Below are 18,979 nucleotides of genomic sequence, written 5' to 3' on the forward strand. Positions count from 1 at the left end.
CATTTCTTCTTCTACTTCCCCTACTCCTTTTTCCTCACCGATTCTGACTTGTCAGAAACTTTGGTTTGGTTTTGTTCTGTTGTTTTTGTGTCTTTCCCAGACATATCTTTGTGGAAATGCTGATGCAGGGAGGGGATGGGGCAGGGTTGAATGATAAGGGCAACTTCCTCCTCCAACATTTTGTAGAGTTAAAATATGCTTATGATAAATGCCGAAGAGTCAGGCAAGATTTGAAATTACACAGTGTGGATAATGATACAGGCACTGTACCTGACTTAACTTTGGTCAGGCTTCTCTAAGCCCATGAGGCCTCAGTCTTGTGTCCATCCTTATAGAGCCTGCATTGTCCAGTTTTAGCAAGAATCGTGCTAAGTTTCCTTAGAAAGACTCTTCCATCCTTGATATCTGATCACCCTAGCCTGCCTTCAGCAAGAATGTTATTAAGTTTGCTTAACCAAAATCCCCCCCACCCACCCACAATGTTTCCCCATAGTAATTTTCCATTCATTGACCTCCACCCTGCTCCTTGGCTATAAATCCCCACTTGTCCACGACATATTTGGAACTGAGCCCAGTTCTACACTGAGGTCTCATTTCCCCTACTGCAATAGTTCTTGAATAAAATCTGTCTTTATCGCTTCAACTACTGTTGTGCTATGCTACCAGTATCATAACCATGTAACTGTACTACGCATTGCATAAATGCTTTCCTTCATTCAACAAATATTTCTGGAATCATAAAAGTCGGCATATAATACTGATGGGAGAAGGGGAAGGTGGGGGAAGCTGAGGGATGACAACCAAGAAAGAAATCACACAAAGGTAAGTAAGTCCTAAGACCCTCCATCAAGAAACCGAGTAATTGTGGTGGACATAAATAGCACACCCAGATCTACAAAACCAGAGAAAAAGTGATAAATTCATGAAACATAATGATAAAGAACTAGAAAAGTTCCTATATGGGAGAAACGATATGCAGAGAAAATTTCAAAAACAACTTTGAGGTTAGACCTCCGAGAAAGTAGATAGAGGTTATTGCCACCGGTGTGATTGGGGGACCTCAGAAAAGAAACACATTGGGGAAGATAGTGGCCAGTTTGGTTTTAGACATTTTAAATGATAATGCCTGTGGGACACCAGATGGAAATGATGAGTGAGTTTTTTCTAAGAAAGGTAGAGGCCAGAGATAAGGACGCAGCTGGCTTCTGCGAGGAGATAAGAGATGAGCGGGAAGGGAGATCATCAGGAGACAGGGTACGGAAAGAAGAGAAAAACTTTGGGAACACATATATAATTTGTGCAAAAGCACCAAAAAGAGCCAGAGAACAAGAAAGAGCAAGATAAGCCCCCAAACAGAAGAAACCATCTAGGCCAGAAAAATGTAGTGAATTCCTGTTGTTTTTGCCTGCCCGGGGTCCCCATCATCCAATAACAGACCACCTTCCTGCCGCGGGGGCCTCCTTCCCTGTGATGTAGTTCGGGCTGACCAGGGAACATGTGACCCAGACCTGTCCACTGTCTGGTAGAGCTACTGGAAAAAATCTTTTTGACTGCGATTGCTATGAGTCTGGCATTTGCTTAGGCCATTTTTCTAGCATGTGAAAGAAGGTGAACTAATGCATAGAGACAGGTTTCTAACACCATCGCTAATCCCCTGAATACAGCTATGCCTCGAGTCTGACTCTTCAGTGACCTGAGACAATGAATTCCCTTTGTGACTTAAGCTAATTAAAATTGAGTTTTTTCACTTACAAATGAAAAAGTCCTGATTGATATATAAAGTAATCATTCAAAAGACATTTTCAAAGCTAGGAAATGAATGCTACATCCGAAACCTATGGGAAAAGAAAAAAAAAAAAAGCTTTTCCACTCTTTAAATTTTCTCCATTCTTCTTTTTCTCAACACAGAGGCTATTTTCTCTTGTCAAATGGCACAGATTAAATAATAAGGAACGCTATGACCACCTGATCCCACACCCGCTGTGCCAAGGCCTTCACACCACACCAGAAGGGAAATATCATCCCATTGAAAAGTCATCCCAAAGATGCTTTCAGATTCTGTTTTTCCATGAACTGTGCTGCTGTGGGAGCTGAGCAATTCACAAATCCAATACGGACACTGCTAGCTGTGGCTGTGTTCTCTCTTATGAGGGTAAATGTAGGAAGAGAGAGTACCTTGTAATGCACTTAAACTCAGGGACAATCAAAATTAGAATGAAACATCTAGTCCAGGCTGTCACTTAGGATGTCAAGTAACTGATCCACTCAAACTTTAAACTTCATTCCTGAGTCCCAGGGGAGCCAAGGGTAAAACTGGAATTAGAATCCAAATCTGAAAGAGCCCTGTCTAACCTCTTTTCTTTTAGTGACTCCTCTACCCTACCTTGCCCTGCACACCTGTTGTTTTATGGCAAGAACGACAGCTACCTTCTGGAACTTGCCATGCATGGAGCGGAGATGAAAGCCAAACAACTCATTCTCTCCCAGACCCCAAGTGAATGACTCATCTCCTGTTCTTTGAAGAGATGCAACTGGTAAAAGTTTGAATAAGAATCAACCCAAAATCTTCATCTGTGCTATTATCATCAAAGCCAGTCCCACTCCTCCCTCACTGTCATTCACGTATTCATTCACCAAACACAGGTTGATCATATCTTCTCTGGGCCAGGTGTTCTGATAGGTTCTGAGAATACGACAATAAGCTTGCCTTTCAGTAGACAAAACATATGTATACAAATGCTACAGCTATAGTGCAATGTAGGAAGGGGAATAGTAAAGATATGTGCAAGCTATTGTGAGGGAAGAGGTCTAGGAAGGCTTCCTGAAGAACAAGATGCATGTGCTGAGCCCGAAATGTTGGCTCAGTGCTTTTGCTGGCTGGAGAGATAAGACAGGAGCCACAAAAACTCACATTAGGCAGAAATCAGCAATGCAAGTAAGTATGTGATTAGTTGACAAATGAATTTTATAGACAATAGTTATTATAGGAGTACTGAGAAGCACAGAAAAGCTACATTCATCTAATCCCCACATCAATTACTAAAGTAGATTTAAGGAGAAATCTGGGATGAAGAAATCATGTCTTAGAAAAGTAAGTTGTCCAAGATGAAACAACTTATAACTGTTAACAACAGAATTCAGACCAACGTCTTTGTGCATTTTCTGACTTCTAAGCCCATACTCTTGCTGTTATACCCCTATGTTTTGTTGGTTGAACACAGAAAAGAACACAAATAATAAAAGAAAGAACCATTTAGAGCCTGGTGAGGAGTATATTTGTTGCCCCTAAAGTGACTTGAGTCATAGAGTTAAATTACTCTTAGATCATATTTAGCCATTATACCCAAAGAGAGATCTCGAACACAATCGAAGGTTGTTTTCTTACCATGGTGAGAATTAAGAAGGAAATGAATGATGGTTGTGATTCTTTGCCCTTCAAATAGCCCTCCTACCCATCGCCCAAACAGGCATGCTGGGCAGGCACACCGACCACACTCAAGCAGCAGGCAGCCCAGAATCTGCCACCTATGAATGGCCGCTGACACTGCCATGAAGTCCTCCTGTAACAGGTTCATCCAACCTAGAATACCTGGATGTGTGCCATTTTGAATGCTTTGCTTCCCTGTTCCTATTTTAAAGTTAGTGTTATTGCAGCTCAAGCAGAGAAGCCAACTGGTTAATTCATGCACGCAAGCTACCATCCCATAACCATACTAGACTGTGAGACCAGTACGACTGACCATAGTTTGCTAGGAACATATTAAGAGGAGGAAAAGGTGAAAATCCAAAATAATTATGTAGTAGGAAAGGGCTCAGTAAATACTTGTTGAATGAATGAATGAATGAGTAAATGCATGAATGAATGCCTCACTCGTCGTCACAGTATTTTTAAAAGCCAATTGCAAAAATATTTTAAGTTCATAGTAGTAACCTAAACAAAATTAGAAAAAAGTAAACAAGTGCAGAAAGTGAAATATACATAAGAGTGTTTCAAATATGGCAACTAGCCGAAGTTCCCAAAAGAACAACTTAAATACTTAAATGTCAAAAGGGTAGTTTGAGTTAAATAATTGGGGGGCCATTTATGACCCTGAAACAAGTGAACGGTCCCATCCTTTCCAGGGTGATTGCACAAGGTCACAACCAGTGGCAGCATGCCCACACTGGCAGCAGGAGTGTTCAAAGTGAGAGCGATGGAGAACACAACTTCCAGATGTGTTACTGACGCAATAATGGAACTACCACACCTTAGGCACAAGGAATGTGAGTATGTACCATTTCTGAACCTCCTTGATATTGCTCAACGCTTATATGCACTGAGTCACACTTACCAACAATCTCTTGAACTTTTTCCCTCTTGATTTCCTCTCCAAAATTTTCTCAATACAATTTTACCAAGATGAGATAGACTTTTCTAAGGTTTGAGCAAAAAACATTCTAAACAAGTGATCTCTAGGTTTAGGAAATGGCTAATCAAGTGATTCCTGACTCTGTTTTCCTGAGTCATGTTTCCATTTTTCCCTCAAGTTTTCTTATGCTTCTCACTGAAGCCACCCCAGTGCTGCTGCATTCCCACCCAGAATGCACACACACACACACAGACACATGAATGCACGCGCGCGCACACACACAGACACATGAATGCACACACACACACACAGAGACACACAAATGCAAACGCACATACACACAGACACACGAATGCACACACACAGAGACAAACGAATGCACACGCACATACACACAGACACACGAGTGCACACCCAGACACATGAATGCATGCACACATACACACATAGACACATGAATGCACACAGACACAAACGCACACGCACATACACAGAGACACATGAATGCACGCGCACACACACGAATGCACACGCACATACACAGACATACGAATGCACACACACATGAATGCACGCACACATACACACACAGACACATGAATGCACACAGACACAAACGCACGCGCACATACACAGACACACGAATGCACGCGCACACACAGACACACGAATGCACGCGCACATACACACACAGACACATGAATGCACACGCACACACACACAGACACATGAATGTACGCGCGCGCACACACACACGAATGCACTCGCACATACACACACACATGAATGCACACGCACATACACACAGACACACGAATGCACACACAGACATACAAATGCACGCACACATACACAGACACATGCATACACACACAGACACAAACGCACGCGCACATACACACAGACACACGAATGCACGCGCACACACACAGACACACGAATGCACACGCACAGACACACGAATGCACGCGCACACACACAGACACACGAATGCACACACAGGCACATGAATGCACACACACAGACACACGAATGCACACGCACAGACACACGAATGCACACACACAGACACATGAATGCACGTGCACACACACAGACACACGAATGCACACACACAGACACACGAATGCACTCGCACACACACAGACACATGAATGCACACGCATACACACAGACACATGAATGCACACACACACACGTGCACACGTTCACATTCACTCTCGAAACTACTCCGTAAGCAGAGACCAAAAGGGCCTTTTCTAGATATGCTATTTAAAGAAGATACCTTGTTTTATGAAACATTGTTCAGGGAATTAGATTATCATGAAACAATATGCATAGAGTGACATCACTGCTATGAATAAGGTTAAATAAAATCTGGAGGTGTATGCTGCAAAATATTAGTGGTATTTACTCAGGGTGACAAAATTATGGGTGATTTTTATTTTTTACTTTCTGTTTCTCAGTACTTGCCAAAGTTTTAGACAATATATATGTATTCTTACCTCGATTAGAAAAATAAAGTTAAATCATGAGGAGTTTCTTAAATCTTTTTCTGGGTTCCCCTAAACACAAGACAAGCTGGAATTTTTTTTCTTTTTTTACTAAAGAAAAAGGAATTTTAAAAGCTATGATACACTTTTTAGAAGAGGTTTACAAAGTTTTCTGATTTTACCATAGCTATTGACATATTTCTCAGTCCTGTCTCATCCACATTCAGTTTCTCAAGGCCCTCTCACCCCTAAAAGCCTGTCATGTTATCAGAGCACAGACATGCCGTCTGGATTCTTGACTTTCTGACCCAGACCTGCCTCCAGATGGCAGAAGCTACCCTATTTCCATCACCTGTGAAGATGGCCCTCTCCCATTTGCTGCCAGGATCAAAAAGTCTTTGGGCCTTGCTGTTCACCAAGGGCCTCCCACTCAGTCCCTCTGGGGTTAAGGTGTAGAAGGTATGACTGTTGTCCAGGCAGGGCTGGGCAAATGCCACCAGGAGTGAGCTCATCCTTTAAAGTCATCTCACCTCTGCATACAATGAATGACCTTATCCGTCACAATCCTTCAGCACAGTGGTTTTCAAAGTGTGATCCAGGGACCCCTAGGGGTTACCAAAACCCTTCCAGAGAATATAGAGGGTCAAACTTATTTTTATTATAATACTAAGACTGCATTTTCCTTTTTCACTTTCATTCTTTTATGAGTGAGCAGTGGATATTCCAGAGGCTATGTGACATATGTCACAACACATTGAATGGGGACTCATATATGAGAATACAGCTGCCTTCTAGTAAGCCTGATATTGAAGAGATTTGCAAAAACGTAAAACAAGGTCATTCTTCTCACTAATTTTTTGTCATGGAAAAAACTGTTGTGTTTCCATCAAAATGATAACATGATATGGGCTTATTAATGTTATTTTTAATATGTTAAATAGATATTTAAAATTTTTCTCAACATTAATTTCTATAATGGTAAATATCAATAGATAGAAACCACATATACTAAATGTCTTTGGTGTTCTCGATAATTTTTAAGAGTCCAAAAGGGCACAAACTGGACCAGCACGTAAGAATGACACATAGGCCCTATATACCACTTAACTGACAAGTTGGGAGCTTCTAGTCGATCTTATCTAATATACCTCTCACCCTGTTTATCCTGCATCCCCATAAGATGGTTTCTGCTGAAAACTGCCATAGTCACTCTTCTACTCAAACTGGCTCCCCACACAAAAACAAAAAACTTCTCTTCTGCCAAGAATCTAAAGTCCGAACACTGAAGAACTTCAATTTTCTGTCCTAAATCTTCCTTACTCCCTTTCCATCCTCCAAAAGCATGCTTGAACTCTCTATTCTAATAAAAGTTTTAATAAGTCTTGTATTTCACCTTCACTGTGACTTGGCATGTCCCCCGCCCCCCACCTCGAAGGCTGATGTATCCCCTCTCAAAGTACCCAACTCCTACCTGTGCCGGCATTTGGCCCTGCCTCCTCTGCTTAATACTACTGTGCCCACCAGACTCTACCCCCACAGTAGTTTTGGTGTTCACCGTGAGCTTCTGTGTATTATCAACTGTTTGTGAAAATGGATATCTCTTTAACAAGATCTAGAAAGGATGCATGCGTTCCTTTTATTATCTTCTTCAACCCCTACCAAGGCTTTGGACATGTAAGATGCTCAACTTAAAACAATCATTAATTTGCCAGATTAAGGAAAGAAGGGTGGATGAAAAACAATTAGAATTGTACCTGAGTATAATTCTGAGAAATACAACTGAATAACCTGAGAGTCATTTACCAGTCATTTACCTCTGAAAAGCCAAATTTTCCAACCACGAGTTTCTCTGCTCAGGCCAGGAAACTCTCCTAGAACCAGCTCGGTGTGGCCCTGATACTACAAATAAGCTATACTGACATCAACATTTCCAACTTGCCCTAGAAATTATAACTATAAGCTATGGGGAAAATCCAAGTCTAAATGAGAAAAAAAAATCTGACAAAATTCACAAATTAGAAGGAATAAAAACTATTATTTCCTTCTACTTCAATAATACAGGTTATATTTTAACATATTTCTTTTATACAATTTTAAAATTTTGTCTGCAACAAATAAAGGAATTGCTGGTTTACCTTGAATTAAGTGAGACATCTAGGCTGATTTAAAAGTTATGTTAATATGTCAATATCAAATTTAGTGTTAAAAGGTGGAAGTTGTCATTCATTCAACAAATATTTCCTGAATACCTACTAAATGCCAGATACTATGCTAGTTACAGAAAAAGAGAAAGTGGTTGAAATGTGCCTAGCCCCTAAGCTCCCAGATCTTACAGACTACTGCTGGGTTTGGATAGAAATATAAGTAACTACAGGATGGACTGATAAGAGCTAGGGTAGGATCCCTTAATGTGAAGAAAGGATAATTAACCCACCTTAAAGTTATGCGACTGTCAGAGGCTTCCAGGAGAAAATAATAGCTAAGCTGAGATGCAAAGGAAAAAGAGAAATAAGGCTGGAGAAATATGGGGGCAGGACTATTACTGCAGGGCCTCATTTAACTCATTTAATCTCCACAACAATCCATCAAGTAGGTAGAATTACCCCCATTAGACAAGAGAGAACCTGGAGTTTAGAGAGATTGAGTCAGGAGTATGTTGATGTTACAGTAACAGGACTTAGGTGCGATTGCGGTCCGGGTTGGGGGGGATGTCAAGAATGACATCCAGTTTTCAGCTAAGTCAACCCACCAAGCAGATGGTGATGCTGATCACTGAGACCGGCAGACAGGGATTACCAGGAGGTTGTGAGGGAGAAAGGTTAGAGTTGATGAGCTCAGTGTGGAACAAGTTTAGAGCCGCTGAGCTGGGGAGGAGAGGGAGTTGTGCATCAATGGGCAACGGGATGTGCCAGGCCAGCCCTCAAGAGAGAAATCTGGACCCAGCTCTCTCCTTACAGCACATCTCCAGACGAGTGACAACTGCCAGCAGAGGAAAGACTGAGGTTGTGCAGAGAGAGTGTGTAAAATCACAGGGAAGAGGACTTGAGACAGAACCCCGAGGAACATCAGTAGTTAAAGGATGAGCAAAGGACACTGAAACGGAAAAGAAGCAGAGAGGTAAGAAAAGCAAGGCGCGCACAGTTGCCAGCAAGAAAAGGGTGTGTTTCAAGTAGGACGTGCTCCACACCACCGACTCGACTAGAGAGAGGTGAGGCCTGAGAAGCGCCCACTGTGTTTAGCAGAAGAAGGTTCTGGGTGATGCCCAGCAGGATAATTTCTTGGAAGCACAGTGTGCTGTGGAGGGATACAAAGGTGTGGAAATGGTATGGAAATTCAAGTATTCCCACTGTCCAGTTACATACAGAAAGCGGGGCACAAAGACCATGACATACTCAGGGGATTCACAGCACAGCGGCCCCACTAACACAGCATCTGCCTCCAGAACAATGGAGAAGAAATGAGCATTAGAACTTGGAATGTCTGTTCTCCCAGATCAATTTAGACACTTGGTGTCTTCCGCCAAATGACTTACTTGTGTCTCAGTTTCTGGGGAAACGGATATGTCTTCATTCTCTCACAATACTGTTTTGAGTATCAAATGCCAATAATCAGGAAACAGCACCGTAAGGTTGAAAAGTGGCTGTGAAGGGACCTACGTCAGGTTTTAGAGCTAACCCTGACTACTGCAGAAACAACATCAGTAAGGGGAAAAAATAATAATAACTTTTTTCTTGTTTTACTGAAACCAGAGTAATATCAGCAGAGAACACGCTCCTACTTCAAATGACGATACAGTTCCCAGTGGCTTCAAGAAGCTCCCATCACTTCTACCCTGACATCCAGGCACATGGATGACAGTAGGGGACACTTGGTTTTTTGGAAAATCAACCAGCCCCTCCTTGGGATGGTATTCTTCAGGCTGAGGAGCAGAAGTGGAAAGGGCACAGGTCGTGAAGTCCAGTCACCCTGGAGTGGAACGCTCACTCTGCCACTTCGGAGCTATGACTCTGAGTGGGGTACTTAACTTAGCCAAGACTGGCTTTCCTGCGAGATTAGGAGGGTTAACGGGACGGAGCATAAGGAAGCACTGAGCACAGTGCCTGGAACATGATAAGTACTCCGTAAATATTGACCTCATTCCCCTTAAGACACAACCTGCTTCCTCTCCTAGGGTGAGGGTCCTACTAAGAATACATCCTCAACTGAAAAAAGGGGGGGAGGGGCACCTGGGCAGCTCAGTCGGTTAAGTGCCGGACTCTTGATTTCAGCTCAGGTCATGATCTCAGGATCCTGAGATCAAGCCCCGCATGAGATTCTCTCTCTCCCTCTCATCCTGCCCCTCCCTCTCTTCTCTGCCTCTCTCTAAAAATAATAATAATTTTTAAAAAATAGTATTTCCTTAACTGGCATTCATCTCAAGATTAGGAATAGAGGCAATGTCTAGCTTTTCTTCTTAAGGTGTGTAGGTGAAGTAAGCAAAGAATAGCCCTAAACTCTGAGACCCCTGACCCGAAAGAGAACGTGCAGTATCATGACGTGCTAGACAAAGTCGGTCAGCCGGTATCATCAAGAGCATGCACTGCTTAATGAAAGAGACTGTGTTTGCACACGTGCTCAGTATGTATAGAAAGCAGGATCAATCTGCGACCCAACCCAGAACTGGCCTCCTGATTTTACCGCTCCCTTTCGTCTGAAGTCTGGGCACCTTACATCTCTCACTTATTCCAGTGAGACCAAAGCAGCCTCTGTTTTCTTACCTGCTTTCAACTAACGAGGCCAGCTAGACGTGAAGGGGCCCTGGATTCTGTCAGCTTGTCAAACCCATACAGAGATCCTGAAGTAAATCTAAACTTCAAACCACAATTGCATCAATTTCTGGAAGTAGAACACCGGCTCCCAACCATTCACAGTTCAGGAGTGACGTAAATTTTGGACAAGAGTAATAAAATAGAGCCAACTCCTAAATGTAGCCTCAGAAATAATCTGGAGGAGAGGAAATGTCCATACTTTCAATGCATATTGAAATACTCAATATTATCTCATTAGCCTACACACCAAAGGTTTACATATTTAGGAATTTATCAGGGGTGTTTGATCAAAGGGAAGCAGAGGCAAAAGGTAAAGGCCTCTTGAGGTGAGAGTTGTCATGGAAACTACCAGTGAAACCGAAGTTACTGGACTGACACATTGCTCACTGAACTTTTCATCTCACTAATCCTCGCTATCATTTTATACCAGTGTTTTCCTCTGCAAGTGGACTGACCCTGGGGCACTCTGGCCTCCAGTGCAGGACAATTTTGTTAAGAACAGTACAGCTGCATCAAGTAACACAGCATTATAATAACTATGCATTGGGCATATATTTGAGCCAGGCAATATGTGTTTTACATGTATTGTCTTACTTGTTATTTATGATTTGAAGTAATACAGGCAATGAAAAAAATCTTATTTGAATTACTACATGTAATGCAGTAAATATATAAGTGCCTGAACTATATGATTGCTCAGTAAATGTTATTATTGTTCTTATTTTTTAGTTCAAACCACCATCCTATGAATAAGGTTCACTTTTTTTGGTTCACAGGTGTCAAAACTAAGGATTAAGGAAGTTAAGTGGCTTGCCTGTGATTCCCCAGCTAATGAGTGACAGAATTAGAATTTCAGCCCAGGTCTGTTTGATTCCAGAGGCCAAATTGTTAACCATTATGTTGTATTCTCTACTATCGTTAGAGATCTAAGGAGCTCACCAGATAAATCGAGGACGACTCTGGATTATTTCTGAGCTAGGTTCACAGAACTAAAGCCTTAGAGGCCTTATCAATGCACACCTGGTTTTGTTCTCTAGCCATCCAGTTAGTTATAAAAAAGTCAAGGTATTAAATATTGGGACTTGGAAGGCAAAATACTACTTTTCAGGTTAACACCTTTGATCTAGATTCACAGATTTTTGTTTTTGTTCTCCTTAAACTCCAGGCCAAGAAAAACAACAGAGGATCTTTGGAAGGAGGCAGAAACCAACTGAAACAAGGCTCCATTCTGGACATTTTCTACACTCCCAAATCCCATCATCACAAAGGTAATTCAATAATAGTTTCATTTCTTTATAGAATAAATCTCAAGACTTGGCGAACCCATTTGGCTCCTGAAACAGACAACTGGGAATAGTTTGAGAATAAATTAATTAGTTTCAATTACAAGGAAGAACCTACTGTTATCTGGAGCTAGGGATGGGAAAACTTTCTGAAAACTACAGTTTCTTAGGTGGTCTAGAGGTCAGTAACATTCTTTTTTTTTTTTTAATAAATTGTCTGGTAAATGATCCTAATATTAACTGTTTGCACCTAGCAATAGGGACAGTCCCTTGAGGAAATGCCACTCTGAATATAAGTACCTTGCAGACTCTTATTACCAACCACATTAAGCTGCCTTCATAAAGGGGTTACTTTTCTTTTCCCCGAGGAATATCAATCTCTCTCAACTTCAGGCCTCATTTTCCATTCCTATTTAGAGTCCTATTTTTCTCCCCCAACCCCCACTACCACCAAAAGGAACGGATAACACAGAGGATTCATTAAATTTCCTTAAATTTAAGGGAAAAAAAAACTCTTACACTACAGTCATAGTTGAAGTGCAATGGTTTTTATGATAGGAAAATGAAGTGCCCGCCCCTCAGCATCTCCCAGGATGGGTCTCATCGGGAAACAGGAATACGGCGTGACTCCTGAAAAGCATAAAACCGGCAAATCTCCCACCCGGCTACTCTGCTGCAAACATCCTTTGTGGGGAGTAAAGATCTATCCCCGTTAAGGAAAGAAGTTTTTACCTCTGCCCTCTCCTGTTCGTCGCAGCACAGACTTGGCCACCATCAGAGTTAGGAATTCCGCTCACCCAGTCTTCCTTCTAAACCAGCAGCACGTGCTGTCACCAGGGTTCCTATGGCGGCTAAATCACAGCCAGTCTAATGATCTCTCTCACCATATTTCCCCAGTGATTACTTAACTACGCAGTTTTGCCTTGCACACCTTTCACAAGTCTCCGTCTTATTTCTTGTTTCGATTAGAAACTCTCCAAGGAAAAGGACCCATTATCACCACTGTGGTTTCTATAGTCTTGGCACAGTCATGTGACTAAGGAATGGATAAGCTGATTGTGATCAATGATGAGTGGCTTCTATTCATAGTTCAAACTCTGAAGTAATAGTTGCCCTGGCTAGAGAAAGTATGATTTTCAAGACTATAATTCAAAACATCCACGACGGCATAGCACTTAGGATTGCCTGCGGAGCTATCCCTTACTGTGTGGCAGCGGTCAAGTTACTTAACCTTCCTGTACCACATATTCCTCATGTGTAAAATGAAGATAATAATGGTGCCATTATCACAGGATTGTTGTGAGGATGAAATGTGATAATACAAATAAATCACTTAAGAGATATGGCACATAGTAAAAGACCAATAAATTCCTAGATATAATTACTTATGATATGTACAAAAGGGAGCATGTGACTCTCAGGGTAGTTAGCTATGGAAAGAAAGAGCATTTTCCCACACGGATCCCAATCATACCTGGCATGCAGGCAAACTAAGCTCTTGACATCATAGTCAAATGAATTATGAGCGTCCTTCATTTTCCCAAAACCTCTTGGAAACAATGACCTAACTGTACACTGTCAACTGAGATGAGAGTGATATAATAGATGAGAATAGATACATTGTCTTGAAGGAAAAGCAAGCAGAGACCTAAATGTAGCCTCGCCCTCTGTCCTGCCCTTCTGTCTCTCCCTTCATTTCTCACCTGAACAAGCAGGCCGGAAGGCATTCCTAGATTCCCCCCACCATTTCTCAGAACATAAAGGTCAAAGGGGAAAAAAAAAAAAAAAAGAACAGATGTTCTTTCTCTCCTCTGTCCATGTCAGAGGTTCCCACAGCCTCCCTCATCTAACCCACCATTACCCCCCCCCCCAGGACAAAGTACGATAGAGAACAACACATATGTAATGAATACACACACACCCCTTCTGTTGGCTACACACTGCTGGCCTGGCCATCCAGTGAAATAAAAAGGCAACAGTTACCTCACTGCCTCTCCCACTGGCATTGTTAGGCTGGAAGCTAACGAAGGAAAAGATTTAACAAGAGTCAAATGACAATATAGGCAAGAGATTGAAGTAGAAGATATTTATCTGGGGCCAGGGGGAGCTTTTTTGCCTGCTCTTCTACAAGAAGCAGAGCCTTTATGCTACCTCTTGACTGTCTCCAGGCTCAAGCAATCATCACATTAGCAAACAACTGTAGTCTCCTCCTTCGTTCCGTCTAGACCCAACCCAACACATTTCACACTCTCATGCAGATGAATTTTCTGAAAACACATGGCTGGTCCCTGTTCCACTTTCGTTTGCAATTCTTTAATTAGACATATCATACTATTGTGCATTATCATAGTTATGTGTTTGTATGTCATACCTCCCTCAATAAACTGTAATGCCACAGGAGAACCCAAACTATATTACTAGTATTAAACAATCTTCACTCATTCATTCAAAAAATACATAAAATATGTGTTACATACCAGGCACTATACTAGCCCCTAGAAATGGGTCAGGTCAAACCCTTCAATTTGTTGAAAATCGTATGTGTATATGTCAGTTGCAGGGGCTGGAGGGGTATAAAAACAGAAAATTGTAATGCATGAAATTATTTACATTTTATAATATTATGATATAATCACAACAGATAATATATTATCATTGCATAGGCATCAATTAACACAGGATCACAAAGAAGGGGCTCCTACTAAACCCTTGTGCAGATCAAGAAAGGCTTCTCAGAAGAAATAATGTCTGACTGATAGCTGAAGCATCAGCAGATATACAGGGAGAACCAGGAACAAGGGCTTGAGAAATATACAGGAACCAGATCACAAAAGGGCTTAAGCCACATTAAAGAGTTTGAGGGGCGCCTGGGTGGCTCAGTTGTTAAGTGTCTGCCTTCAGCTCAGGGCACGATCCCAGGGTCCTGGGATCAAGCCCCAAATTGGGCTCCCTGCTCCACTGGGAGCCTGCTTCTTCCTCTCCCACTCCCCCTGCTTGTGTTCCCTCCCTCGCTGCCTGTCTCTCTCTCTGTCGAACAAATAAATAAACAATATGGGGGAAAAAAGTTTGAAATTTATCTTGAAGGAGTTGAATTGCTTTAGTAAGAGGAGTGATATGATCAGATTTCTACTTTAAAAATGACCACTTTAATTAGAGTATAGTAGTCACTCAAAGTATTTGTCGAACACATGAATAGTTAAGTGTAGGTACCATAATAAAAAATATTTCAGGAATTCAAAAAAGAGAGAAATCAGTGAATCGGTGCTGGCTGTGATGCCCTAGAAAGGTTTTAAGGAGGTGTTTAGCTGTTCTTTCAAAAATGTATGATTTTGAGAGGGTAATTCAAGGAAAAGGACTTTCTAGTTGGAAACAGGAAAGGTACAAGGAAGACAATGAGCTAGGAAGTGGCTGTGCAAAAGTTTCAGGTGAATTCACAGAAGAGCAAATAGTTTAGTGAGTGCTAGGTCTAGAGAGATAGGTTGGCATCTCAGGGTCAACCTTGAGGAATGGGGGCCTTGAATGCCAGTCACAGGATTTAAACTTCACCAGCAAAGAGACAACCAGCTCCTGGCTGAGTTTTGAAAGGAGAGAGACATACTCCAAGTGTTGTGTTAGGAAGACTGAACATAAATTGGAAGAGGTTTAAAAACAAGGTCCAGGTAACAGGGTGTAGGAATGTAAAAGGAAAAACAAAAGCAGGACATGTGCTGCAAGATACATCTCAAGAAAGAAAAAAAAAAGAGTTAAGAGAAGTAAAAGCACAGGGTTGGGCGATGGGTGAAACAAAGGTCACCTCACATGCCAACCTCCTGCACCCACCCCCCCATGTCTCCAGCACCCCTACTAACCGCCCCCCTCCCCCCCCACATGCTGATTTATCTGAGTAGACGCATTTCCTGCAGCTTCGTGTTATCATTTGGAGGATGAGAGTCTTCTCTTTTATGAAGCTGTTTAACCAGTGTCTACACCTAAGAACTAGGAGGTGAGGTTTCTTTGAAAAGAAAATGAAGAGAAAAGAACATTTGGAAAATGAGTGAAGAGCATCGGAACAAACAAAAGGTAACACTGAGGCCATTTGTCCCCTAAATCATTGACCCAGGGTATTCATTCAGTTGGGGTACCCCTGTTTATTCCAGGAACCCCCGAGATAGATCAGACTTACACCCAGTCCTGGGGCTCCAGAGGCTCAATTAGCTCAAAGAGGTCCCTGTTCTCATTGCTGGGGTCACCTCTTCTACCCGCTCTTTGTACCCTCAGTAACCACAAGAAGCAGAAGGATAAACTCAATTGTTCTGTTGTCTCCAGTTTGAACTCGGGTCACTTTGGTCTCCCAAAGGAACAACTTAATTTAATAGTACTTAGGGATACTGAAAAAAAAAATTAGAAACCCCCTTCCAAAATTGTCTAACAAATCTCCAAAGTATGGTATCTATTACTTGAGAAAAGTTGACCTAAGAAACATCACAGCCCTCATCCAAAGGAATGTCTTTTGTAAATAGATCTCTTAGAAGATTCAATAAATCCCTGGCTCATCAAAATAAATTCTATTTTCTCAGCCTTTCTCAAAATCATAAAGGCTTCTCACAATAGGCCCTTGTATTCTTTATTCTACTTTACGGAAGGTGGGGAAATTGAAGTTGCATTCTTTAAGATAGAGATATTAAGGGGCACCTGGGTGGTTCAGGTCGTTAAGTGTCCGACTCTTGGTTTTGACTCAGATCTCAGCATGGTGAGATCAAGCCCCTTGGCAGGCCCGCACTCAGCGTGGGCTCTGCTTAGGATTCCTTCTCTCCCTCTGTCCCTCCCACTCATGTGTGCTGGCTCACTCTCTCTCTCTCTTTCAAATAAATAAACAAATCTTAAAAAAAAAAAAGATAGATTAATGGCTCTAAATTTTGTTCCAAATTGTATGGTGTCTTGCTGTAGCAGATGTGAATGCCAGCAAATTAGTAGATTCTCTGTAATGGCATTTCATTTGTCACCACGTAACTGATGACTATTGTTTTCTTTAGCACTGTTTAGTTGATGTTTGTTAGGCCTGATTAGGTGATAAACTTTCCTCAGTTTCCCTTTGTTTCCAAAGTAATTACGGGCTTCTTCCTCTCTCTTTTTGATGCCCACAGATGCCATAATGAAGGCAGTTAAATATGCAAATATGAGAATAAGAAACAAGGTGTCAACATACATATAATTTACTTATTCAGGAAACCGACTTACTCATAAACTAGGGATCATATTGCTAATAAAGTTATCTGATTTTCCTTAAAAATTTAGGCATATTTTCCAGTGTCTTTGCCAACAGATGGTTCAGGGGTCTTTTGTCACTTTATAATTCATCTACACCTCCAGGCATGACAAGGTAAGAAGATAATTTAAGTGAAAACAATGTGTGGGCCACAGATATGCAGCTGCAAGCAAAATCCCCACACTTCTTTCCAAGCATAGGACCGCCCCTCCTCCTACCCAGAATACTTTAGTCAGCTGTTTCCCCTATTTGAAAAGAAGAGACTGCAACTAGACAGAAAATACTCAGGAAGGGGTTTGCTTTATTTTCTAAAATAGCTATATACCATGGGGGCATTTCAATTCCAACACAGAAGTTCTCAGACATTAAACCAAAGGCAATATCATGTCAGAACGGGAACTATACATAGTTTAGTAAAGAACATATGTAAGCAGACCACGAAACCCTTCCAGAGCAAAGGCAGGTCGCCCCTGACACCCGCATGGCATCAGAAAGTTCTACCTCTTCTCCAGTATCGTATGTTTTAATCGAGATAAGATATTTCTAATAAAAAGAATGCCAACCTATCGATAATTTTATTAGCAAGGATTTTACCTGATTAAAGTTTCCCCATCTGGCATCTAAGATGAGATATGTTGGGAAATGCTAACTTCCTGAGCGGAGAATACATAGTATGCAGTATTTCCCAAACATCTCAGAACTCAAACACTTTTTCTAACACAAACTAACATTGCCCAGAAGTGGGAAACACTATGCAAAATACTACATACTGCTGTTCATCATCGGTTGTCACTGAAACAAGAGCAGAAGGAAAAGAAAATCAAAGCACTGAGTCCATTGAATTTTTAGAAGTGGGGAGGAGTTTTGGGGAGGATGCTAAAAGCACCTTGTATCTCCTCGGCAGTTCTTACCCAGCAAGCAACTGTTGGCGAGGGTGGCACGTGAGCCACTATCTTTGCTGGGAAGATTTAAGCACGCCGTTCCAATCTAAAAAGCATCTCATAAGGTGCTTCCAGCCCTCAACTACTTCATAAACTGTTCTGTAAAATTTTATAACCACAAGCGTCTGACCACTCAGCTCATCAGGCGTAAAACTGCAATTTCTGGCTCCCTCAACACCACCAGCCCTTTATAAACACCCTGGTAAAAGAAAGCGCAGTGTGGTGGAAATCAAGTGCCACCGATCAGTTACCGCCTCACACTTGAAAAATGGATACTCTTCCTCCCTCACTTTTCCCAAATAAACAGCGTTCTTATACAAATGCAAGTCCCCGGACACCGAGAGCCCGGAAGGGCCGCGGGGGCCCCCGGCGTACCTGATTGAAGTGCAGCTGCCCGGGCTCGGCGACACCCTCCTCGGGGGCGGCTCCCAGCTGCTCCAGCAGGCGCGCGAGCTGCGCCGCCGACAGGCTCCGATTCGCGCCGAACACGCTCAGCACATCCTCGCTAAAGGCGAGCCCGGGCCCCACCGCCGTGCCTCCGATGCCCGCGGCCGCCAGCAGTAGGAGCCCAGCCACGGCTCGGCCCGGGGCCATCGTGGCCGGGGCCGCCTCTCGAGGGCCTGAAACGGGCTGGGGCGCACCGGGACGCTCTGGGCGCACCGGCGTCGGTGCCCAAGGGCGCGCGGATCAGGCGTCGTCGGCGCGGGTCCGAGTCAGCCCTGACGCGGGCGCCCCTGGTCCTCCGCCGCCTTCGGAAGAGCAGCAGCCCGTGACCTGCGGAGCATTGAAGTGGAGGTGCAGCGGGGGTGGGGAGCGATAAGCAGAGCGGGCCCCCGGGCCTCCTGGAGAGCCTAAGATAA

The 18,979-nt window shown here is 42.6% G+C and overlaps 1 protein-coding gene across 1 annotated transcript in view; it reads right to left on the reverse strand.

Moving 5' to 3' along the window:
* SLC39A8 (solute carrier family 39 member 8) overlaps positions 1 to 18,722 on the reverse strand; it is a 72,329-nt gene extending 53,607 nt beyond the window's left edge. The window contains exon 1 of the mRNA XM_026509650.4: positions 18,495 to 18,722. Within this exon, the coding sequence (XP_026365435.1) occupies positions 18,495 to 18,713 (219 nt within the window). The 5' untranslated portion in view covers positions 18,714 to 18,722. The remainder of the gene's footprint in view (positions 1 to 18,494) is intronic.
* Between the last annotated feature and the right edge of the window lie 257 nt (positions 18,723 to 18,979).

Source organism: Ursus arctos, unplaced genomic scaffold (assembly GCF_023065955.2).
Source record: "Ursus arctos isolate Adak ecotype North America unplaced genomic scaffold, UrsArc2.0 scaffold_9, whole genome shotgun sequence".
Taxonomy (NCBI): domain Eukaryota; kingdom Metazoa; phylum Chordata; class Mammalia; order Carnivora; family Ursidae; genus Ursus; species Ursus arctos.